General features: G+C 38.0%; 1 protein-coding gene across 1 annotated transcript in view; it reads right to left on the bottom strand.

Annotated features, from left to right (window-relative positions):
• Positions 1-1,598: 1,598 nt before the first annotated feature.
• Positions 1,599-25,517, bottom strand: part of LOC105860521 (ubiquitin-conjugating enzyme E2 E2) — a 333,688-nt gene continuing 309,769 nt past the window's right edge. The window contains exon 6 of the mRNA XM_012745322.2: positions 1,599-2,452. Within this exon, the coding sequence (XP_012600776.1) occupies positions 2,355-2,452 (98 nt within the window). The 3' untranslated portion in view covers positions 1,599-2,354. The remainder of the gene's footprint in view (positions 2,453-25,517) is intronic.

Here is a 25,517-nt window from a genome sequence, read left to right as displayed (position 1 = left end):
AATGGCTCACGGGAAAGAGAATATAGATTAGTGACAGGATTTCCTACTAGAATTGTAATCTCTGGCTCCCAAATAATATACACTTTTAAATGATCTGACATACAAGGAGATATGAAATGTAGAGTATATTTATTAGCATATGTGTCCAATGAAGTTAACATTTTAAAAGAAAAAGGCAAATTGAATTTAAACATTGCCTATAAATGTCAGTATTAGTATCATGAGTCCGGTTTGATCAGTCCAAAGTAAAAAATAAGCAGGTCAATAAAATTTCATTTTACAGTGGTTCAACACTTTTAGGGCTGAATTTTTAAATCTAAAGTACTACAGCAAAAATAAAAACCTTTGTGGTGAGAAAAATCTGTAGGCAATAACACATTCTGGGTAATTTTCTAAAAATTAGTGTATTGCATTAAATTTATTTTATGAAAATTTATTTTAAGAAACACACAGTTATGTGACTCCCCCCCGGACTTCCTAGTCTATGGTAGTCTATATTAGTGATAGGCAAACTATAAATCACAGGCCAAATCCTGTCGTGCCTGTTTTGGTAAATAAAGTTTTTATTGGAACACAGCTATACCCATTCATTTAAATACTGTCTGTGATTCCTCTTGCTACAACTATAGACTGAAAAAGTTGCAACTAGACCACACATACAGTGTTTTGGTATGTTAGAAAATGTTTTAAAATAAAATGAATGGCAAAATCATTACTAAAAAGAGAAAAAATATTCCTAGGTGCTTTGGTTTAAAAGTAGCATTTTTAAGATTCAAATACATTTTCTTTAGGATTTCTTTTTAACCACTTAAAAACAAAAAAAAATTCCATCAATATTTAAAACAGATAGAAGACTTATAGGTAAATGACTAATATTTTTAAATTCTACTATATAGCAGTAGAGATGTTAACGGTTCCTTAAATGAGACTAAGCAGTGTGGTGGGTCTGTAACTGTATTTAGTGGAGCATGAGTTTCCAGTACGCCTTGTAACACAAAGAACCTTGAATATCAATCAGCAAGCCAGTGCGTTTTAAAAACTACACCACCCACACATTTCCTCTGCCTCCTATAGCCATACACTAACATGGGCTGAAGTTCAAGCCAGACGGACATACCCTTGTCAAACAATGTGTTGACTATGACTGATAAAGTTGAGTTTACTTTGTCCACTAAAATTATGGAGAACAAAACAGAACAAAACAAAGCTTGAGGGCAATCACTGCAACAAGGGGTAAAAGAAGAGAAAAATCAACTCAAAAGTGGTGGAACACGATGATTAGCTCAGACTTCAGTTTCACATGAAGGCTATTTTTTTGAGCCACACATTTTAATAATAACTGTTGAGTAAAGAAGGTTGTAACAGAAACACTGTCCAGCCAATATGTAAAATGATAGTGATCTGGTGACACAGCAGTAAAATCACCAGGCTACTGACAGCTGGAGAAATTCCACATGCTAAGCAACTCAACTACAAAGAAATATTAGAGGTCTGAGATGAAAAATACACTTGAACCTGTAATTGAATTAGACAAGCCTCACTACACACAGGGCTACGTTGGTCACCAGGACACAAAGCAAACGCCAGATTACCAGAAGTGCATTTATCAGCCACAGTGATTTATTGAGTGCTTTAATAATACAAGTGTACATCAACTGATCCACAGTCAAAAGTGGCAGGTCCCTAAGAAATTTACAAGCACTTTAAGTAAATCAAAATACATATTATTTTGTTCAATCCAACAGTCTTCTGCGTGGGAGACAGAAGGCTAGTGATAAACAGAGTCTCAGTAATGCACAGTGATTCTGATTGAAGCTTTTGTACAAAAACTTGTTCCCAGTAGCATGCACCCACCAATAAAGACTTCAGTACAAAAAATTAATCCTAAGCACTACATTTAAGTAGAAACAAGATATAATTCTGAATCTGTGTTTTCCCGAAGATCACATAAAAGGAAAAAAAAAATCAAAATAAAACAAACAACAACAAAAAAAACAAAACCACACAGTAATATAAAGCTTTGTAAGAAAGCTCTTACTATTACAGATCCAATATTGTTTGCACTGAAAACAAAAAGTTCCCATCCATGTTGAGGTGGGAAAAAAAAAATCCCAAATCTTTCAAGTTAACAGAATCAAAAAGGGAATAAAATGAGAAAGAAGAGAGAGGGAGTGAGGAAGGGAGGAGGGGGGAGGGAGGAAGCAGTAGGTATGGATGATATACCATCACAAAACAGTTCCAAATTTACTAAAAATAGGAAAGTAAGAACCAAGGCCTGGAGGGGCGGGCAGGGCTATTGATGCACTTGGTGAATGTGCTTGCACAGGTCCGGCGGGGGCGCGGGCAGCGGGCCCCTATGTGGCGTACCGCTTGGTCCACTGTCTGGCCATCCGGTCGTGCTCCGCTCTGTTGGTCATGTACTGTGTGGCAATGCTGCCCACCAGAGGGTCGGCTGCAAGGGAAACAGAGTCAGGAATCAGTAAATACCAGGACCTCTGCCTCTTTCTAAGTTGGAAAAGGAGAGTCCAGAAAGCTGAACTTTGTTCAAGGAGAGGGAGGGGAGGTAAGAAGCTGCTGTTCTAACCTGGACCACCATCGCTATGGCAGAGCCAGTGACCTGCTGCTGTCGGACCACCTGTCACACCCACTGCCTGGACTCATCTACCTGTGCTTTACTAATATCTCTTGTCATTTTTCTTCTCAAGTCTTATTCGCTCTCCCTGTCCCCACCACGCACCTCTCACCCTGCTCCGCTTGTCTTCAAGCAGATATTTCACTGAGAAAATGCAGGTGGCTGTGGGAGAGGGACTCCAGGGGCCCTGATGAGCTCTCTGGGAAGAGGCTCAGATGGCTTGGGCAACTCCTTACCCCTGGCCAGTACCACAGGCAGGGTACTCGTGCCCCTCACTACCTGCTCTGAGGGGACTTCAGAGTTTTAGGTGAATACAACCCCACAGCAGCTATTAATTAGATCAAATGAAAGAGCGGAGAGATGGTCTATTTCCTCAAAATTTGGGAGCATCAAAATCTACATAGCTCATTATTACAAAAATATCAATAGATGTTAATAATAGCTAGGACTCACCATGATTTACCAAGTCCTAAAACTTGAACATATTAATGACATAGATCTCTGAGGGGTCTACAAAATGAAACTGTAGTGTGTATGTAGAATGAGTCACTCGCCCACCATGGAGAAGGGGTGGAGCCACTCCAAGCCCACTTGGAGCCAAAGTCCACACTCCTCACTACAGGGTGCTAGGAGATAGTTCTCTACTCAGAATGTTGATGGGATTAATGTTTAATGAAAAAACAAAACAAAGCAAAACAACAACAACCCCCCCCACCCCAAGCAATTAAAAAAAAGTAATAGGTTCCTAGAGATCCCAGACTCTACTCCTTTCCCTCCAATTCTCTAATTTCACTCGTCCCCTGATTTTTACTTCCCCTATTTTTGGTGTTGAGAATTTGGATGTATTATAGCAGGCAGGTAAGAAGGAACCAAAAAGGAAAATGAAAAAAAAAAATCAGCAAAAGCTATTGTTTTATATGAAAAAAAAAGTAGGGACTATGTCAGTGTATCTGTGGTCCAATATCACCTGTAACTTGGGAAGATTGAGACTCTAATCTTGTAAGATATTCATGGTCATACTTTCTCAATGTGAAATTATAGAAACACCACCTTTTATTGATCTGCGGAGGCAGATGAACAAAGCATTTGAAAACCTGTTCAACAAGACCTTGCATGTTTTCTTGGAATTGTGCTAAGCTTGTTATGATTATTCTAGGGAGAAGCCAGTTTCCTATATTCACTTATATCGAACATAAAATAGACTTCCTGGTCCTCTGAAGTTTGTTCAGAACTTTTGCCTTTCTGCCTACTCTCTGTGATTCTTATTCATTTTCCCAAAAGCTGAAACTAAAACTCTACTATTTAAACCAGCCCAGCCAAGATTCAAAAAGATTTAAACCAGCAATACTGAATGTAGATACAAAAAAACTAAGAATTGACCAAGATACTTTTTAAAAACTGTGGTCTTTCAGTTAAGACTAAGTAATGACCTTACAGTCTAAAAAGGCCGAAGTGAAATCTGAGCCATATTTCCCTTCCTTTGAAAAATATTATCTTGTTCCAATTCCTAGCAGTCTAGAATGCAAAGCCTAGGGAGAAACTTGGACATTCTCAGTAGCTTAAGTCTACATCACTCAAGACAAGTGTTTAATTAAATACAACTTATATTAGTGAAACATACTAAAGATTCATTCTAATTTACTGATCGAGGTAAGGCTTACTGTCAGAAGAACAACTAGCGACATTTATGTTCTATCTCAAACAGTATTCTCACTCAGTGTGTACATACTGGGAACAAGACAAGTCTGTCGTTTCAGCTCAAAGGAGGTAGAGGGAGACAGATTAAGGATAAAGGGAAAAGGAAGACATAGGGAGGGAAAAGGTATTCCATAAAGTGTTAACAGAATTTCAGTAGGGACAAGAAGGGGAAACAATCTCAAAAACAAGTTAGAGTACTGATAACACGACATGGACTGTGCACTAATTTTTTTGCCTGCTAAATAACATTTTATTTCTTTCAGGGTTCTTTTACCTTTTCAAATTTGATTTTAAAGAGAAAAATATTTTTCCACCTGTAAAGTTATACATCTAAATTTAAAAACAATAATAATAACTTAAAAAAACACATCAGACAATATACAACATAGAAAGTTGAATGTGAAGACAGTCTGCAAATTCACTCAGAGAAAACGACTGTTAACATTTTGACATATTTCTTCCTACACTTCTTTTCTAAACACAAGATGTAAAAAAAGGGGGCTTAACTTATAGCCTGGTTTTGTAATCTTAAAAAAAAATCACTATATGGTGAATAGCTTTTTATATTAATAATTATAGATCTACTCTATCACTTTTAATATTTACCTGAATTAAAAACCAATTCTGTTTATAGATATTTGGGTTCAACTTTTGCTTTACAAACATTGCTGTGAGCAACATTACCGTGCACGCATCTTTGGAAATTTATGCAAATTTTAAATTTGTTTAAAGTATAAAATAAAAATATAAAGTGAGGGAACTTAAAAAATCATGTGTTATTAACCAAGTAGCTCTTAATGCTAAAAAGGTTTGATGAATAAAAGGATTGCAAGAAAGGACTGTAAGTAACTGAACTGAAACTATGCAACATACACGTAGCCAATGACCAGCACAGTGAATTTAACGGCACAAGATACTTTTTTTGTAGTATCTTTATATTATAATCCTAAGTAAGGTGGAATCTTCTTTCATTATTTTATGGATTCATATATACCAAGGATGAAACAACAGTCTTCAAATAGAAATTAATTCACCTTATTTCTTTAACCATGTCTTTCTGAAAAGGAAGAAATACTTCCCATCATTTTGAGTTTCCACATTGTTACTACTTTCACAAGTCTTTATTAATCTTAGAAATTATCACTTATGAGATTTCCTTTTTACAAAAGAAAAGCCACAAAATTAATCAGTGGATAAGTAAATTTAAATCAAAGTCTCCTACATTTTCTGCCTTTGTTCAACAATTATTTGAATTTTTGAAAAGAGAAGCATATTCAGACTATACAGAACAGGGCTAAATGACTTGAAGTACCACTTAATTCTCCCAAATACCAGTGTGGCATGTATTAGAGGTTCCCTAAACAGCTCCACAGTGTGGTCAAAAGACAATCAAAGGAGTGGGAGTTAGGCATACAATGGTTTTCTCTAAACCACACTGCCTCATCTGTTTAATAAAAATCATGTCATTTTTGTTGACACAATACTAGCCATAAAATACTAACGTGAGTGAAAGTGTAAGACTGAAAGATTATTGATGAAGAACGACACAAGTTTTTAGCCATCTCTATTTCCCACATCCCACCTCCACCTCCCTACCCAGTTTCAGGAGCAAAGACATGCTATGCTGTTCAGTAAATACTTGTGGACTGAATAACAATCACTGTTATTTATATTTGCAAGTGAATGAAAAATCATCATACTGCATACTCTACTTCTCCAATTTTTTTTTTCTTTTTTTAGATTTGTGGTATGTGCATCTTTGACTCTAGAAAAGGAAGCCTCAGACAACTCCTGCCTTGCCTCTCTCAAGACTAAGTCTACACTGGGTACCCTGGAAGTGAAATGGTTTATAGCACCATCTAGAAAAGGGTAGATAAAGACAGGGATCAAGACTAAAAGGGACACGTAGCAGCTGAATGGTAAGAGGGAAGTGAATCCTGAGGGAATGAAGAAAAGACAGACTGCTGAACAGCTGATTGATTCTATTTGCAAGGCTAAAGAACATTCTATCTTAATTGGTAGGTGGCATAGGAAAAATTACCTGGAAAAATTTTTTTCTCCCTTTTCATAAGAAAATATACATGCATACATAAGAAACACACATAGATAAGAAACATACATGAAGAAACACAAACAAAAATAGTATTTTTCAATAGGTGAAAAGGATATGGGCGTTGGACCAAGAATATGTGGGTTTATACCACAGTTCCACCACTAACTGAGTAACTTTGGGCAAATTAACTTCTCTGTGCCTCAGTTTCCTCAAATGCAAAATGAAGACAATAACAGTAACTACTCCATAGTTTGTTATAGGAATTAAAGGATTTAATCCTTGCAAAGTACATTAAAAAATGGAAGACAGGCATTTACGTAATCTTTTTTTTTTTTTTTTGAGACAGAGTCTCGCTTTGTTGTCCAGGCTAGAGTGAGTGCCGTGGCGTCAGCCTAGCTCACAGCAACCTCAAACTCCTGGGCTCGAGCAATCCTTCTGCCTCAGCCTCCCGAGTAGCTGGGACTACAGGCATGCGCCACCATGCCCGGCTAATTTTTTTTATATATATATATATCAGTTGGCCAATTAATTTCTTTCTATTTATAGTAGAGACGGGGTCTCGCTCTTGCTCAGGCTGGTTTTGAACTCCTGACCTTGAGCAATCCGCCCGCCTCGGCCTCCCAAGAGCTAGGATTACAGGCGTGAGCCACCGCGCCCGGCCATTTACGTAATCTTTTAAAAGTAAAAATCTGTCTTCTTGAAGACATTCTCTTCAGATGAAATCCAAAATCATGGCTCCCAAGGTCTCCGGTGAACCATACCTTACATTTTTGGCCTCCTCCATCCATGCCTGACTGTAATAAATGACTTCCTGCTTCTTTAATAAGCCCTGCTCTTTCATGGCTCTGTATGTTTGCTTATGTTGGTTCCTCTGCCTGGAATAACCCTTTCCACTTCTTTACCAGGCAGCTTTCTACTCATTTCTCAACATTTGGGTCAAGTACAGCCTCTGTGAGGTTGTCTTCCTAGCAGCTTTACATGTCCCAGGTCTGTTTTATCTGTTCATACGTCTATCATCGCACTGCAAACACAGGCATACTTTGGAGAGACTATGAATTTGGTTCCAGACCATAGAAATAAAGTGAATATCATAATAAAATCAGGCACACAGATTTTTTGGATTCCCAGTATATATAATAGTTATGTTTATACTATACTGTATTCTATTAAGTGCACAACAGCATGTCAAAATAAACAATGTACAGACCTTAATTAAAAAATATTTTATTGCCAGAAAATGCTAATGATCACCTGAGCCTTCAACAAGATGGTGGAGGGTCTTGCCTTGATGTGAATGGCTGTGGACTCATCAGGGTGGTTGCTGAAGGCGGGGTGGCTGCGGCAATTTCTTATAATAAGACAACAATGAAGTTGGTCATATTAAATGACTCTTCCTGTGATGAAAGATTTCTCTGTAACATGCGATGCTATTAGACAACGTTTTACCTGCAGAACTTTCAAAACTGGAGTCGATCCTCTCGAATCCTACCACTGCTTTATGAACTAAGTTTATGTACTATTCTGAAGCCTTTGTTGTAATTTCAACAGTGTTCACATCATCTTCACTAGGTTCCATCTCAAGAAACCTTTCTTTGCTCATCCATCAGAAGCAACAACTCATCTGTTAAGTATCATGAGATTGCAGCAGTTCAGTCACATCTTTAGGCTCCATTTCTAATTCTTGCTCTCTTGCTAGAGACATTTCCTTTACATCTGCAATTTCTTCCTCCACTGAGGTCTTGAAACCCTCAAAGTCATCCATGATGGGCTGGAATCAACCTCTTCCAAACTCTTCCAAATGTTTTGATCTCCTCCCATGAATCATGAATGGTCTTAATGGCATTTAGATTGGTGAATCTTTTCCAGAAGGTTTTCAATTGACTTTGCCCAGATCCATTAGGAATCATTGTTGATGGCAGCTACAGCCTTACAGAATGTATTTCTTAATAAGATCTGAAAGTTGAAATTACCCCTTGATCCTGGGGCTGCAGAATGGATAGTGTGTTAGCAGGCATGAAAACAACGTTTATCTCCTTGGATATCGCTGTCACAGCTCTTAGGTGACCAGGTGCATTGTCAATGAACACTATTTTTAAAAGAAACTTTTTTCTGAGCAGTAGATGTGCTGTTATCCAGGCTTTGTTGTTCCACTTATAGAGTACAGGCAGAATAGATTTAGTGTAATTTTTAAGTGTCCTAGGATTTTCAGAATGGCAAATAAGTACTGGCTTCAACTTAAAGTTACCAGCTCCATTACCCCCTAACAAAAGAGTCAGCCTATCCTTTGAAGGCGGGTGTTAACTTTTCCTTTCTAGCTATGTAAGTCCTAGATGGCATCCTCTTCCAATAGAAAGCTGTTTCATCTACATTGAAAATTTGTTGTTTAGTGTAGCCGCTTTCATCAATTATCTTAGCTAGATCCTCTGGATAACTTGCTGTGGCTTCTAAATGGGCATTTGCTTCTTCACCCTGTCCTTTTTATTTCCCCTCCCTGACCTTGCACTTTTATGTTATGGCAGACAACTTCTTTCCTTAAACCTCATGATCCAACCTCTGCTAGCATCCAACTTTTTTCCTGCAGCTTCCTCACCTCTCTCAGCCTTCATAGAGTTGAGGAGAGTTAGGGCCTTGCTTTGGATTAGGTGCTGGCTTAAGAGAATGTTGTGGTCAGTTTGATCTTCTATCCAGACCACTGAAACTTTCTCCATATCAGCAATAAGGCTGCTTCATTTTCTTATCATTCGTGTGTTCACTTGAGTAGCATTTTTAGCTTTCTTCAAGAACTTTTCCTTTGCATTCACAACTTGGCTAACTGGTGCAAGAGGCCTAGTTTTTGGTCTGTCTCAGCTTTTGGTATGCCTTTCTCATTAAGCTTCGTCATTTCTAGCATTTTATTTTAAGTGAGATGTGCAACTCTTCCCTTCACTTGAACACTTGTAGGGTAAATTAATTGGCCTAATTTCAATATTGTTGTGTTTCGGGTAATAGGGAGGCCCAAGGAGAGGGAGAGAGATGGGGCAACACCCAGTTGGTGGAGCAATAAGACACATATGACATTTATTGATTATGTTCCCTATCTTACACAGGCATGGTTCATGGTGACCAGAAACAATTACGATTGAAACATGAAAGATCACCGATCACAGATCACCATAACAGATGTAATAATGAAAAAGTTTGAAATTTGAGAATTACCAAAATGTGACTGAGATGCAAAGTGAACATATGCCACAAACCTTCAATTTGTTAAAAAAATGCGGTATCTTTGAAGCTCAATAAAGTAAAGCACAATAAAACATACTTTATATGTTTACTTCATGGATGGATGAAGAATATAAATAAGGTACACACACAATAACAGCCATAAATAGCACAGTTACTCCATAAGGCAAGAGCTCCTCTATAGCACTGGCATTATATCAATAAACAGATTTTGTTGTAGAAGTTTGTCCTTTATACATGAATTATTAGCAAATGAGAGACAGAGATGTGGTGGTGATTTGATGGTTCTCTTTCATTTTTCTCCTGGTTGATTCTTTTTAACTTAATTATTTTATTATTGAAATTTGTGGTCTATACTTTGCCATGTCTTCGATTCTTCAAGGCTACAACCCACTGCTTCTCCAGCTGTTTTATTATATCTTTGATTGACATTATTCTTTTAGCTATCCACCAAGTCACTGGAGGCTTTCTGGGGGTTGGCTTTACAATGAGGAAAAATAATTTACTTTCTTTCTTTCATGAATATTTTTTGTCCGTGGTTTGGTCTAGCCTAGTTTTATTTTATTTAAATCTTTTATAAAATTAAAAAGTAGTAGACTGGATGTGGTGGCTCATGCCTGTAATCCCAGCACGTTGGGAGGCTGAGGTGGGAGGATCACATGATGCCAGGAGTTCGAGACCAGCCTGAGAAACATAGCAAGACTGATCTCTACAAAAAAATAACATTTTACAGTTTTGGTAAATACTACCAAACTTTCAATAAAACCATGTACAATTTATTCTTTTTCTGGATGTTCTTAATATCACTACATTATCAGTTTTTAAAGTGTTTTGCAAAGCTATCAGAAAAAAAATATGTCATTTTTGTACCTGTAGTGATTTTTAACTTGATGACTACTGAGGTTTAACATTTTGTCATGTTTGTTCTCTTATATTTCCTCTTCTGTGAGGTGATGGTTCATGCTCTTTGTCCATTTTTTCCTCACTACTATGAAGGAGTACTTTATATATTATAAATATTAAGAATTCACTGAAGTTCAACTTTGGCCTCAGTATTCAGCTGAAGTCTACTTTAGCCTATGGAAAACTGAATAGCCAAATGCCTCCTTCAATGTCACTTCTAGGTTTATTGAACTTATGGAAATCAAAGATCATGTAAGTTACCACCATACCTAATAAGCATAATATCATCGCTTGGTCTTACAAGATTTTTTTTTTTTTTGAGACACAGTCTTGCTCTGCCACTAGAGAGCAGTGGTATGACTGGAGCTCACTGCAACCTCAAACTCCTGGGCTCAGGTGATCCTCCTGCCTCAGCCTCCTGAGTAGCTGGGACTGTATGCATGTGCCACCATACTCAGCTAATTATTTTATTTTTTGTAGAGATGAGGGTCTCTTTTAGATTGCCCAAAATGGTCTTGAACTCCTGGGCCCAAGTGATCCCCCCACCTTACCCTCCCAAAGTGCTGAGATTACAGGCCTGAACCACTGTGCCTGGCTGGACTTATTGTTAATATCTGACTCCTGGTTTTTAAATATTGGTAAGCACTCTGAATATAATTTGGGACTGAAAATCTCTTGGCCAAATACAAACTGTGTCACATGCAAGGGAAATATCTGAAACAGTCTACACAGATGCTCAAAATGAGACGGAAGAGCAGCTATCACACATTAAAAGGCTGCTGGAATAAGCAGGTCTTAATATTATCCATTGCAGATGCTAACACAGGGTAAGTATCCCTAACCTGAAAACTGAAAAGCTCTAACAAGCATTTCCTTTGATCACTATGTCAGCGCTCGAAAAGTTTCAGAGTTTAGAGCATTTCGGTATTGGGATTAGGGATACTTAACCTGTACCAACAGAAAAAGACTTGGTACAACCAATGGCTGCTGTAGATTAAGTAGTGCATCCCATGATTGTGTGAAGCAGCAAATGAATACAAAAATATTAGAAGTAAAAATGTGGCTGGGCATGGTAATCCCAGCATTTTAGGAGACTGAGTAGGAGGGTGGCTTGAGGCCAGGAGTTTGAGACCACTCTGGGGAACACAGCGAGATACCATCTCTACAAAAAATAAGAAAAATCAGCCAGGTGTGGTGGCATGTGACTCCAGTCCCAGCTACTTGGGAGGCTGAGGCAGGAGGATCACCTCAGCCTAGGAGTTTGAGGTTGCAGTGAGCTATGAGCGTGCCATTGCACACTACAGCCTAGAGAACAGAGAGAGATCCTTTCTCTCAAAAAAAAAAAAAAAAAAAAAAAGTTTAGGCAAAAGTTTCATGTCTGCCTTTTAAATATCCAGGAAGTATTTACTTTTTTCTCTCTCTTTTTTTTTTTAAGAGATGGGAGCCTTGCTGTTTAGCCAGGCTAGAATGCAGTGGCTATTCGCAAGCATGACTATAATGCACCACAGCCTTGAACTCTTGGGCTCAAGCAATCTATTCTGCCGCAACCTCCCAAATAGCTGGGGACTAAAGGCATGTGTCACCTAGCTTGGCTTAGAAAGTGTTTTAAGCACTGTACAGAGCTTCAGCCTGTGGAACTGCTTCACAACACTGCTTTGTGATCATCAGCCAGGTTTTTATGTCGAAGAGTTGAAGAGAGAAGTCTTTTCCTGTTACTATTTGAGAAAAATGAAAACGTATTGACCTGATAGCAAAATTTCCATTAACAGTAACTCATAATGGCATACATAGCCTCAAAAATTGATGCTTTTCATCTGGTGACAACGAGCATCTATTACAGTATCACACATGTGCAAAAGAGCCACCTAGCAGCTGGCAGTGCTGAGAAATTATATTGCTATACCATAATAACGGATTTTAAAAACATATTAAAATTTTAGTAATAAAATTATAATATTACTTAAATTCTTGAAAATAAATTTCATATTTATTCTTGCATCTCAGAAGTTCATTTTATGATGGGAACATTCAGCTTTGCCTCAGGCTGTTCACTGATTTTAACACTAGCTGTTCAGTATTCAGCCAAAATAAGATTAGGGCACCTCTGAGGATTATGTGTGGAGAAAATATTTTCTCCCAGTATATCATTTGTCCTAGTTTATGGAGTCTTGCCATATATAAGTTTAAAAATTTTAAGTAGTCAAAACAGTCAAACTTTTATTAGTATTTTCTGGTTTGATGTCATATTATCTCTATTTACTGCAGTATTATTATAGAAATATTCTCCTATATTTACATTCTTCTACATTTATAATAACTTTTATGTAGTGAAGTGGTAGCTTTGTCATAGAAAATGTGTCCATTATATATCTGGACCTGATTCTGCACTTGCTATTCTTTCAATAGATTCATTCGTCTTTTGGTTTATTCATTCTTCCTGTTTTTACCACTATAGCTTTGTAGCAGGGCTTTGATGGATGCTAAGGTAAGTCCTCACCCTACCTCATTCCTTTCCTTCACTATAATTTTTTCTGGAGAACTCTAATCTTGATGAGATCAAGACTTGGAGCAATTAAAGCTACTTTACTCTAGGGATGTAGAGCTTTCATGTCCATTTAAAGAATGTTATCAAGATTTAGGAATACTGGAATTCCTCTGAGTCTACTAATTAAAAAATCAAATGATTAGGACAAAGTTGGTTTTATTGTATTTTGGAATGTGGGGAAACCAGACTACTAATTATAGGCTTAACTCAAATAAGAAAGATTAAGTACCCTGAAAAGACATATTATGTGTGATTCATAAAGTGAATAAGGGAGAAAAATGATCATTTCCGTGACTTAAATCACATAGTGGACATTATTAAACTAGATGTAAAATTGAAAATGCTAAACAAAACTGCATACAAGTCTAGCAAGATGTGCTTTTACTCCAGAATTGTTAACTAGGGATGCTAAAAGAGTTTCAAGTACCCCAAATTCTAAAGAGACATTAATGTCACCCTTAGGAGTCCATCACAAAACATGGGAAAAGGAGCGAAAGGTTTGTGGGATTCCTGAGCTACCAACTTGGCAGTGTAGTGTGTGCAGTAGTAGAGGTGTGCTGTTCTCTGCTCTCCCACAAAAATGAGGAGAAGATGGCTTCTCTATCTCAAAGCCTCCTGAGGAGGGTAGCAAGAGAGCTGTTAGTAAAGACTGAGGGTGCTGGCAAGGAGGAGACTCTTCAGTGCCATCACTGGCTGGAGATTTAAATCAGGTGTACGCTCCTTAGGCAGTTGACCTGTTGATCCACCCCTGGACTAGCTGAGTAGAAAGGAGGAGCAGCAAGGAAGCATTCTGCACTATCCTTGCTATCTTGTCCGAGTGTTCTAAGAAGGTAGCACACAGGGTGAGCAAAGATACTCCTGGGAGAATGCTGTGTGAAAGGGGCAGTGGTGGTCTGGAGCCTGCTTACTGGATAATTTAAGTTTTTAGTATTTATACAGAGCCATTATTAAAAATTAAATTATATAAACTTATAATTAAATAACATTACAAAGGTAATAAACACTTAACTCACCACTTCTTAATCATTCTATTGCATTTCACTATTCTCATCTATGCTGGTAGTTTTTTGTCTCTTCTATTTGCATGGTGGACAGAAGTCTACTACTGTGCATCTTGTCCCTGTGCACTCAGTAAGGGTCATGTCGGTAGGTTGAAATCGGCAAATGCTACAAATCAGGAATTAATTTATTGTTCTGTTGATTGTTTAGACTTAAGGAAGTAATAAAGAAAAGGCTAATAATGCAGATTAAATAAAAATTAGGGGATATATTCTTCTAGTATTTGAAAACTATTACCTGATTCAGCAAAGAAGTTGCTCATGACATTAACTAATAAGTCAAGTTCCAACTTCTACCTTTATTTCGCTTTTGTCTTATTGTCTAAATAAAAATATCACCCAACATTCATGTTAAAACTATACTCATTTGTTAGTTACAACCATACGATGAACACAGATAAGAGTTTGGCAAAAATCAATGAAAGCCTTCTGGAAGAATCAATTGGCAATACGAAATTTGCATTAAAGAGTATTACATATTTTATTATTATTTGTAAATTATGTACTACACATTCTTTACATCAAGAAAATGTATAATAAACTTATATAAATACATACGTACATACCACTACCCTCCCCCAGCTGGTTGTTAAAGATTTACTAGTATACCACTGGGGAAGTGGTTGGTCAGGGAAGCTGAGTGAGGGTAGGGTCTTCGATGTCAGGAAGCTGGGCAGTGAGCTCTCCAAATTACCTAATGTGAAGCGGTATTTTGACACCTGTCACCCAGAGGGCATGGGTGGCAAAGCTGTGTTTGCCAAAGATGCAGGGAGGATGGTAATCATGGAAAATTAGGTAAAGGGAGACTGCTCTTGCCCACTACCTACTCTAAACCCCCAAAGAGTTAGGTCTTGGGTAGGGAGAGGAAAGGAGATATCTGAAAACCACACCATGTTAAACCCACCCTGATGGAGTGGAAAGAGGAAATTAGATTTAATCAGATATAAGATGGGAGTTTTATTTATTTATTTAATTTCAGCACATTATGGGGGTACAAATGTTAAGGTTACATAAGGATGGGAGTTTTAAAATGGACCAGATTGACCTTCTTACAACTGAAAACTGACCTAAGTACCGTAAGATCTGCTAGGTATTGTTGTGGGATAGAAAAGCAAGATTCAACAAAACATGGCCTAAGGCAGTGATTGGAGAAAATTAAAACCATCCCAAATTAATGCCCCTTAAGATGAGACTGCTTACTGGCTATAAAGTATATACTTGATAAAATATTTGTAAAAACTTAAAACATCCTGTAACTCTACATAGCAGTGCCATGTACATTAAATCAATGTGTTTTAAAATATAAAGTGTTCTGCTAGAATAGACTCATTTAAAGCACAGCACAGATGGTACATTCCCACAGAGAAGCTATCAGATTGCAATTCCAGTCTTAGTTAAGCAATAATTCCTAATGAACTCTCAGAAAATGTCCTTACAGTACAGGACTTAAGACACCAGAGATGCACACATTACTTTTCCCAGATACTACCTCAGCAAGTAGTCCAGGAAATAGGCAAATGAGGCAAGATGTTGGAAGGTAGATTTTAAAAGTTAGCTTTATGGAGACATAATTCACATATCATACAATTCACTTGTTTAAAGTGTACACATCAATGGTTTTTAGTATATTCACAGAGGATATACAACCACTACCACAGTCTATTTTAGAATATTTTCATCACCCCAAAGATAAACCCTGTGCCCATTAAGCAGTCACTCCCTATCTCCCCCAATCCTCCAGACCTAAGGTATAGGTATTCGCTAATTTACTTCTGTCTTAAGATTTGTCTATTCTGGGTATTTCATATAAATGGAATCATAATATGTGGTCTTTTGTGACTGGCTTCTTTTATAAAGCGTAGTGTTTTCAAGGTTCATCCCCGTTGTAGCATGCGTCAGTACTTCATTCCTTTTTATTGCCAAATAATTTTCTATTGTATGAATATAAAACTTATTCATTCATCAGTTGATGGATGTGGGTTGTTTTCACATTTTGGCTATTATGCTGCAATGAACATTCATGAACAGCTTATGTGGACATATGTTTTCATTTCTCTTGGGCATGGATCTAGTTGTGGAATTGCTTGGTCTTATGGGAACTCTGTTTAACTGCATAAAGAATTGCCAAACTGCTGTCCAAAGCAGATGTACCATTTTACATTTCCACTAGCAATGTATGAAGGTTCCAATTCTCCACATCCTCACCAGTACTAGTTATTATCTTTCTTTAAAATTTAGCATATAATATTATCTTATTATTATATTATTTTATTATTATATGCTAGATTTTAAAGAAAGAATAGCTAATGTCCCATTGGCCTAACACATCAGGTATCCAGATGTTTTTTTCATATATATATTCTCCACAAACATTTGTTCCTGCCAACCATATAAAAAATAAATTCTCTTTAATTGGAGTGTTTTTCTCATGGTCTCTAACCACAAGAGACAGATTATCCTCTCTTCCCTCTATTTCTAGCCCTGATGGAAGTAAAAAATGACAATAATAATCTGATGAGACTTGTTTGTAATGCACACCTTTTCTTCAAAACAACAACAAAAAATTTTTCCACAGTCCTCAAATGTAATCCACCCACCAGAAACCAGTACTCTAGTACATCAACTCGCTGCCACCAAGTCTGCTCTGTTCGTACTCATTTTCAGTGGCTGAGTGGGACGAGAGATGGCAGTGAGAGTGGGTGTGAACACAACGTCATGCTCTGGATGCCATCATACATGTCCAGTCTCCACCCACATGGGAATCTGAACTGGAGCCCAGAGATATATATAATCTGGCTCGGAGCCAGAGCTAGACAAGAGTATCAGTGGTTTGAGTTTACTGGACTATTCTGCCTCCCTTTGATGCTAGAAGTATGTGGTCAAGGCAGCCTAGTGAGTCATATGGATGCTGTCCATGCTTAGGAATGACTGTCCACTGAAGGTGTGGCCTTTGATTTGGGCAGAGGCCTTGCTCTTATTCTCTCCTGCTAGAGGATGTTACTGAATCTTCTGCTGAAGGTGGATCTAACATTACCCTTAGCAGGGAGGGCACTTAACCCACCCTGTGCTTGCCAATTCCCCCCCTCCTTGATGGTAGCAGTGTCTCTCAGTCTTGTACCACAAAACCAGAATCGTGGCTATGGCACTACAGATGACCATGCAATAAATATTTGTTTAATAAATGAAGTGAGTAGTCAGACTCTTTGGTCAGATTGAATTTAGTTAGTAGGTGGTGGCAGGGTCCTGACTAGACATCCTTCCTTCTTCCCATACTTAGGCCTACATGATATTTCTATCTATAGGATCAGTGACTCTCCAAGTAACTGGCTTGAGGTTATGAGCATTTTGGCAGGCCTGGTCTCACTTTTTGGGGTTTAATATTTAGCTATCTCTGCTTTGATTCTAAAGCAGATATGATCCATTTCCTATAAATGACCTCTTACTTTGTCCTCAAGATTCCTTGCAACCTTCTTCTTTCTGTTCCTATTCTTATAAAGATTCTCTCACTCAGTCTATATTCAGTAATTTCCTGCTTTACTAACATCTGGCCTGAACTTGAACCTACGGTTGTTTTAACCCCTTGGGCAGCATATTCCACCACCAGATCAAACTGTCTATATACACTGCTTCTCCCCTATTCCTGCCTCAGACAGGCGGGCAGTTCTAGCGCTAGGATTCAAACTCCTACTGTACCTCCCTGTTATAGGTAAAGAACCATGTCCAAACAAATTCTAATGTATCATAGGCAGCATATTGTGAACCTTGTTTTCCACTTTTTCTGCTAGCAGAAAATGGGGGATGGCTTGGTGGGGTGACAGGAGAGTTAACTCACTGGGTACCATGAAATGACTAAATAACATTCATTGGTCCTGGAATACATCTTCGTACCTTACCAAGACTGGCCTGGAAATTTGTGAGAGACCAGGAACTGTCAAGTTCACTTTCTTAAGAGTGGGACACAGTCATTACTGGTGCTGCCATAGTGGTCAGAAAACTAAGTCCTGGGGGTTTTGAGTCTCAAGTATCTCTTGGCCTTTCTCCTCTTCCTCTTTACTGCACCTGTCATCTCTTACCTGGGCCATCAAAATACCCTCTGGAATGTCTCCTTGTCTTCATTCTCTCTACTTCTAGATGAACTAAGCTTTGGTCTTTATAAATACAAACTTGGTCATATAACTTGCCTCTTTAAAAACCTTTTACTCACCCCCACCCAGAGGATATCCCCAATGGCAAGGCCAACTACACATAAAGATGTATTTTTGCCAAAAACCTGATGTCCCAGATGCTTTTTACCTATTAGTTTTCCCCCCAATATTATCATACTGCTATCTTCAATAGGGAATGCCTCAATGCTTTCTCCTCCTCTTTAGTTCTGTTTCTGGAGGAAATGTAAGAGTTTTCAAAAGAATCTGTTAATGTGAAAGGACTAAGAATAGAGTGAAATCACTATTAAAAAAGGAAAATACATGGCCCAAAACTTTATCCTCTGTAAGCATGAAGTGCTGGCCCGTATGTTTAAACAATGCATCAATATGAAGTGGTTTCCATCTTAATAACCTCACAAGCTACAAATCCAAGCAACAACTCTGGACAACAATTTAGTTAGTCTACGCTGTCATTCTAGTCTTCCCTAAGGACACCAACCTCCGAGGAAGAAAACAGAAACCACTGATCTTCTGAGGTGGGTTCCTACCCACAGAAGGGAGGAAAGAAAAGAGGTGGCAGAGCACTTAAAGTGATATGTGTACACACTACCGCCTTTAAAATAATGCTGAACTATTACGGGGACAACTGATCTTGTCCCGTATGTGAGAAGGGAAAAATAAAAAGACAAATTTACTGTGGGATTTTTCTAATCATCATTTCAAACTGTATTTTAAATCTTTGAGTGGAGCCTAGTTTTCCATAGACAGATGGCCCCTGTAACCTCCCTACAGTGGAAATCCCAACCCTCTGCCTCCTGCGGCTTCCCTAAGTAGGTCTTTGATTACTCCTAAGAAGTCCTGTTGCACAGGCCACAGTATTCTACTGACCTCTCTCACCTTAACACTTCCCAGCCCAGCTGCAAACCTCTTTCACCTGAAAATAATGCCAGGCCTATTTTGGGACAAGGACAGACAACAGAACTCTCCAAGCTTCTCACTCTTCATGAGAGTGTAGCAATTCAAATTTGGGCTTCTCTCTAAATGACTGCATAGCAACTTTGTAAAGCAGTAGAAATCCAGCTTTCATGTGGTTGCTTCTCTCCCTCCCCATTTGGGGAGGAAATGTTTGTAACCGTCTCCATGAACCCCTACAGGTTTTTAACTACTTGATCCTTTTGAGTAGTTACCCAGAAATGATGGACTTGAACTCCTGGCCTAAAGTGATCCTCCCAAAGTGCTGTGATCATAGGCCAGAGCCGCCACACCAGGCCTGAAATGATGGATTTTCTACAAGACAAAGGAGTTGAGATACTGAAGGCCCCAGGGCAGACTTACTGACCCAGGACTTACCATCCCCTTCCACTTGCCCCGAGGCATATGGCACCTCCTTAAAAAGCCCATGATCTCCCTTACTTAGGGAGATTTGAGCAGCTTCTCCCATTCTCTGGACAGGACAAGACATCAGGGTACTAAAAACTCCTTTCTTCCTTGGCAACCCTCATTGTTTCAAAAATTGGATCTTTGTGAGATGAGCAGTTGGAGCCACACTGAAACCCCCTTGCGATTTGACAATATGTCCATATACCTTGACTCACATCATTATGTGACTGTCACCTAATGGGCCATCTTTTCCAGGAGGATGTACATTTTCAAAGAACTTCACATTTAAAACAAAGCACAAAATAATGGGAACAAAAGAGTATGTGCAAGTGTATAATTTTGCTTTTTGACAGGGAAGAATTCTGGTTTCCTCGAGCCACATAGCTGAAAGCCACCATCCACCTTGCCATTGTAAAGTACCCAGCACAGTGTCTGGCACACAACTGTACCTTGTCCTTCCCCTTCTAAAATATGCCTGGTTTTGATTATTACTTCTCATGTAACTGGCTGTGACAGTCATTCTCCATGAAAATTTGACCCTCATTGATGCTTTCATTTTTAAAATTGCATTTTAATATTCATATTATACTACTTTAATTCTTTCTCCAAGATACATCATTAAAGATAAGGAAATGGGTTGTAGAAACCTGGCTTCTTGGTTGTGATCACTTACACCCTTCACACGGAGGAAGGACCATGCTTTCTATCCTGTGGATGACTCTCACCTATAGGGGCCTTGACTCACCACTGTATTACCAAGACTGTTCAAACCACAGAATTCTTTTTGGAAATTCAAAGGCCATTCAATTCTGCACTAAATGCAATATGCTGGGCCCTAATTTTTAAATGCTTGCGTGGTGGGCACAGGCACATGCAATGAGGCAAATGAAATGCCTCCTTTAAAGTATATATTGGAGGCTGAATTTGGGTGTTAAAAAATGAACATGGTAAGAAGCACTAAATTGCACAGATATATTTTAAATTCTAAAATAGTTACGATTGTAGGGGGAGCGGGGAAAGGGCATTTATTGAAACCTTAAAATCTGTACCCCCATAATATGCCGAAATAAAAAAAAAATAAAATAGTTACGAATGCTTAAGACAGCTCACCTATTTTTCTATAATTGGCTACATTTGTTTCCACTGTAAATATGCTGACTAGATTTGCATAGTGATTATGTATATGTCTAGGGTTGTATTTTGGGAGTGAGATGGCAGGGTGGGAAGAGGAAAAAAAAGGAAGCAATGAATAGACCCACTGTCCCTAAGTAAGAATGCATTCACATTTGCATGAACAATTATACTTTCACTTGCAAATTAGGTATCATTTGTACCTATGCTGTTTTCCTTATTTAAATAACCATTCTTCATACACAAACACAGTGGTTGTTCTTAGAATGATTTAAAAGAATATATTTTGCAACCCTCTAGACCAGTAAGTTTTGTTCCATTTTGTTTGAGGTCATAAGAGCACATTTTTGGCCCTTATAAATGCTATATTGTCTTACTTAAGTCTAGGAAAAACCAAACAAAAAATGCAGCCCTATGGAAAATATATATTTCAATAACTATGGCAAATAATATTAATAGAATGGATGCCCTTTTACATTTTATCTATTCGGCAACATTTCAATCATAACATACTTTTAGTGAGGATACTTGCTTATATCCTTAAACTATCAATTTGAAATTTATTGAATTCTTCAAAGGATGTAATCCAGATAAAACAAAGAAGTTAAAAGCTTCAAAGAGAGAAAAACATTAAAGAAAATAATATGACCTGCTGAGCACACCCAGAGATACTTCCAGCTCCTTATTAATAAACAGATACAGAGAAGGAGGTGCCTCTGCCTCTCACACTGATACTAAACAGCCTCTTGGCCTCTAAATGTGAGCACGCCCATTTATTTCCATAAACTATACTTTTACTTGCAAATTAGGTCCAGCATGTACCTACAGGGCTTTACATATTTAAATTACTCAGTCTAGGATAATCATAAAAAATCAGTAATAAGTCAAAATAATATTGGAGAACTATTCTTAAAAAGATAACAAAGGCTGAGCACAGTGGCTCACACCTGTAATCCCTAGCACTTTGGGAGGTCAAGGCAGGAGGACTGTTTGAGGCCAGAGGTTCAAGACCAGGCTGGGGAACAGAGACTCTGTCTCTACAAAAAACAGAAGAATTAGCCAGGCGTCATAGTGCTCACCTGTAGTCCCAGCTACCTGGAAGGCTGAGGCAGGAGGATTGCTTGAACCTAGGAGTTTGAGGTTGCAGTGAGCTATGGTGATGCCATTGCACTCTAGCCCAGGCAACAAAGCAAGAGCTTGTCTCAAAAACAAACAAAAAACCACAATAACAAAACCACACACATATATATTTATATATACATATATTTTTATATATTTTACATATAAAACAAAAGAATTCAACATCAGCATTTAACTTAAGAAGTTATTTCTAATGTACATGACACCAAGCCACTGTGTCAATTTGTGTTAAACATTTTAAAGAGACTTTAAAATTCTTATTGGAGTAACAAGTGGAGTTGGTGACCTTAATTCAACATTGTACAAAAAAAAAAAGAAAGAAAGGAAGGAAGGAGGGAAGGAAGGAAAGAAGGAATAAAAAGGAAGGATAATATAAACTGCTCATGGCAAGACAGGGCTGCTGGTATTAGTTAAACATAACTATCTTTTATTTCCTGAGGCAAGTATTTAAATTTTGATTAAAATCGGAAGTGAAAATTAGCTTAGTAATTTAACTCTAATTCTCATTTGTACTAAGTTCAAGTCTCTAGTACAGTCTTTCTGACACAGAAGGGCTAGGTATTCTAGTGGGTGGGTGGGGACTGAAGGGTGACAGGTCATGGTTAAGGTTGATTATAGGGCAGAAAAACTAGAATGTTTAATGTCTTCCATGCAATGCCTCTTTGAGATTGCTTGCCCCTGGAAGTGTGATGTTAAAGGCTTAATCAAATGCACTTGGATTCCTTAAAAGGTACATGGTTGTACTAAGAACCCAACCCTCAATTTATAATCAAGTTATAAACCAAAATAAAAATGAATAATTGTTTCTCTAGGGATAACACAGAAAACTTTAATGCTTAATTTCATTAGCTGGTTATTTTTAATCTGTCAAAACTAAAGTCCATGGAGTTACAATATGTTCAGCCCATATCTATAAGCAAATCATTACATTATGCTTGCGATAAGACTTTAGCTTTCCAGTGACTTAGTTGACTGACCTTGTTAGAATTTCTTAGTAAATAATAACTTATCATGAGAATAAAGGTGTCTATAAAATTTGGTTTTAGCACTCGAACTGGTTAATAAATAACATTTAAAAGAACAGATTTTAGGGAAGAGAAGTGTTGAAACAGGGACACTAATATGCTCCTCCTGGATGAACAATACCCAGCTGGCAAACGCCAGGAAACAATGCCATATTCAAAAAGTTGGCAAATGTCATCCCTCCTAATTTCCTTCAATTTACCACAGGTTAGATTAAGGATGAAATTCTATAAATAAACCATGAAGAGTCTATTTGAGGAAAAATCTGCTGATAAGTTGGTATCCTAAACCTTTTCTTGAAGATGATTTTAGGATGGTCCAAGCATCATTGTCGGAACTCATTTACCAGACTTGCTTTTACGTAAGTCTGAGACTCAGGCTTCATGCTGAAAGGACATATGTACATGCCTAAAGATATATGTCTGTGCATATATGTTTGCCTGGGTTTATAAATTGAGGGGCAGAGGAGGGGCAGAAATAAAGTGAAATGTGAAATACTGTTTGCATACTTGCATTTATCTACACTTTCACCCTATCTTATAAAATAAAAGATATTAAGCAACGTACTTTTGAGGTCTGAGAGTGAAATGTGCAGATCAGACATGGTAAGTTTGAGAACAGCTTGAAGTCATGGTGAAATATTTAGACAAGCAGATTTTGTCAGGGCATCAAGCTTAGTAGTGGTTTTGGAGGACATATCTCATTAGGTGGAACCAACCCTTGCCCGGCTACTATTGTTGATATGCCTTTGATAAAATGATCTGTAATATGACCTTCAAGGGATATCACCCTAGAGAATGATGATGAGAAATGCAGTAAGACAGCCATTTTGACATGCTTCTTTCAGACACAGGCTGACCTAGTGTGTTGATGTCAAGACAGACAAAAAGCCAGACTGACTTTCTAATGGAATTTGTCAGACCCCTATAAACTCCAAGGAAGACTACTTAAGCCTGGTTTGTGGGCAAGAGGGTAGAAAAATACAATGATAGAGTGACTTGCTAATAAAGAACATTACCTTTGGAGAAAATTTTAGATGAGCCTGCTATGCTCCTTATATTTGGAAAAGAGTGATCAGGAAGTTGAATCTCAGTATGAAATTACAGCAGGTTCTTCAATAACATCATTTGGCTCAACATTGGTTTATGAGAGAAAAAAAAATCAATTTTTGCTGGGGCTTCTGTCTGTGTGGACTGGCATGTTTCTCCCCATGCCTGCGTGGGTTTTCCTTGGGTATCCTGGTTTCTTCCCGCATTCCAAACGTGTGCATGTTAGGTGAACTGGCCTATCTACACTGTCCCCATCTGAGTGAGTGTGGATGATGGAACGGCCTCTTGTCCAGGGCTGGTTTCTTCCTTGTGCCCTGAGCTGGCAAGATTGGCTCTGGCCACCTGTTACCCTAAACTGGAATAACTGGGTTGGAAAATAAATTAATAAACAGAAACAAATGATTGCAAAATAAAAATTCATAAAGTCTATAATAACTGTACAAATGCATGACAATACAAAAGTGCTCAGTGAGCCCACCCTATGATTAGTGTTTGTTTCTGAACTGCATGGTGGGAGAAGGTTCTGCTTACAATTATCGCTTTGCAATCTTTATTCCTTTATTTAACCCACCACCACTACTACTGCCATCACTTACCGATTCCCCCAAATTGAGTAAATAATTATCTTACTTGCTTTTATTAATCTTTCTTAAATGTATGGGTAGCTCACATTTATTTCAATATTTAAGATTAGAAGAGTTTTGGTCTTTATTTAGAAGTTTGGCAATGTTTTTGTGACCAGAAATATGCCATAGGGACTTATATCAATTAGCCTATGGTAAAATTGGTCTCTTTACATGCCATTTTACTTAAGGTTGTAGTTTCCAAGAACCTATCGATGGTGATATTAAATGAGGACTATATATTACTGATGGGTAAAGAAAGGAATAATTTTTTACTTCTGTACTGCAGCAAAAAATAAAAAAAAAAAAAAAGAAAGGAATAATTGTACAGAACATGTCAATCTTTTCCTCATTGTGTTTTTTGGTGCCCTTGTTGAAAATTAGTAGACCATTTATGTTTGAATTTATTTCTAGGCTCTCTACCATTCTCTTTCATGGTCTATGTATCTGTTATTATTATTATTTTTTTAGAGACAGGGTTTCATTCTGTCACCCTGGCTAGAGTGCAGTGGTGTGATTGTAGCTGAGTGCAACCTCAACCTCCAGGGCTCAGGTAATCCTCCTGCCTTAGCCTCCCAAGTAGCTGAGGCTTTAGGCATATGCCATTTCACTTGGCTTTTTAAATTTTTTTTGTAGAGACAGGGTATCATTACATTGCTCAGGCTGGTCTCAAACTTCTAGTCTCAAGTAGTCCTCCTCCCTCAGACTCCCAAAGAGCTGGGAGTGGAGTTGTGAGCCACTGCGCCTGGCCTATGTATCTATTTTTATGCCAGTATCATACTGTTCTGATTACTATAGCTTTGTAATAATACAACTTTAAACCAGGAAGTGTGATGCCTCCAACCTTTTTCCCCCCTCTCAGAAATGCTTTGGTATCCAGGTTTGTTTGTGGTTTCAATACAAATTTTAGGGTTG

Source organism: Microcebus murinus, chromosome 1 (genome assembly GCF_040939455.1).
Source record: "Microcebus murinus isolate Inina chromosome 1, M.murinus_Inina_mat1.0, whole genome shotgun sequence".
NCBI lineage: Eukaryota > Metazoa > Chordata > Mammalia > Primates > Cheirogaleidae > Microcebus > Microcebus murinus.
This window is presented reverse-complemented; position numbering and strand designations above follow the sequence as displayed.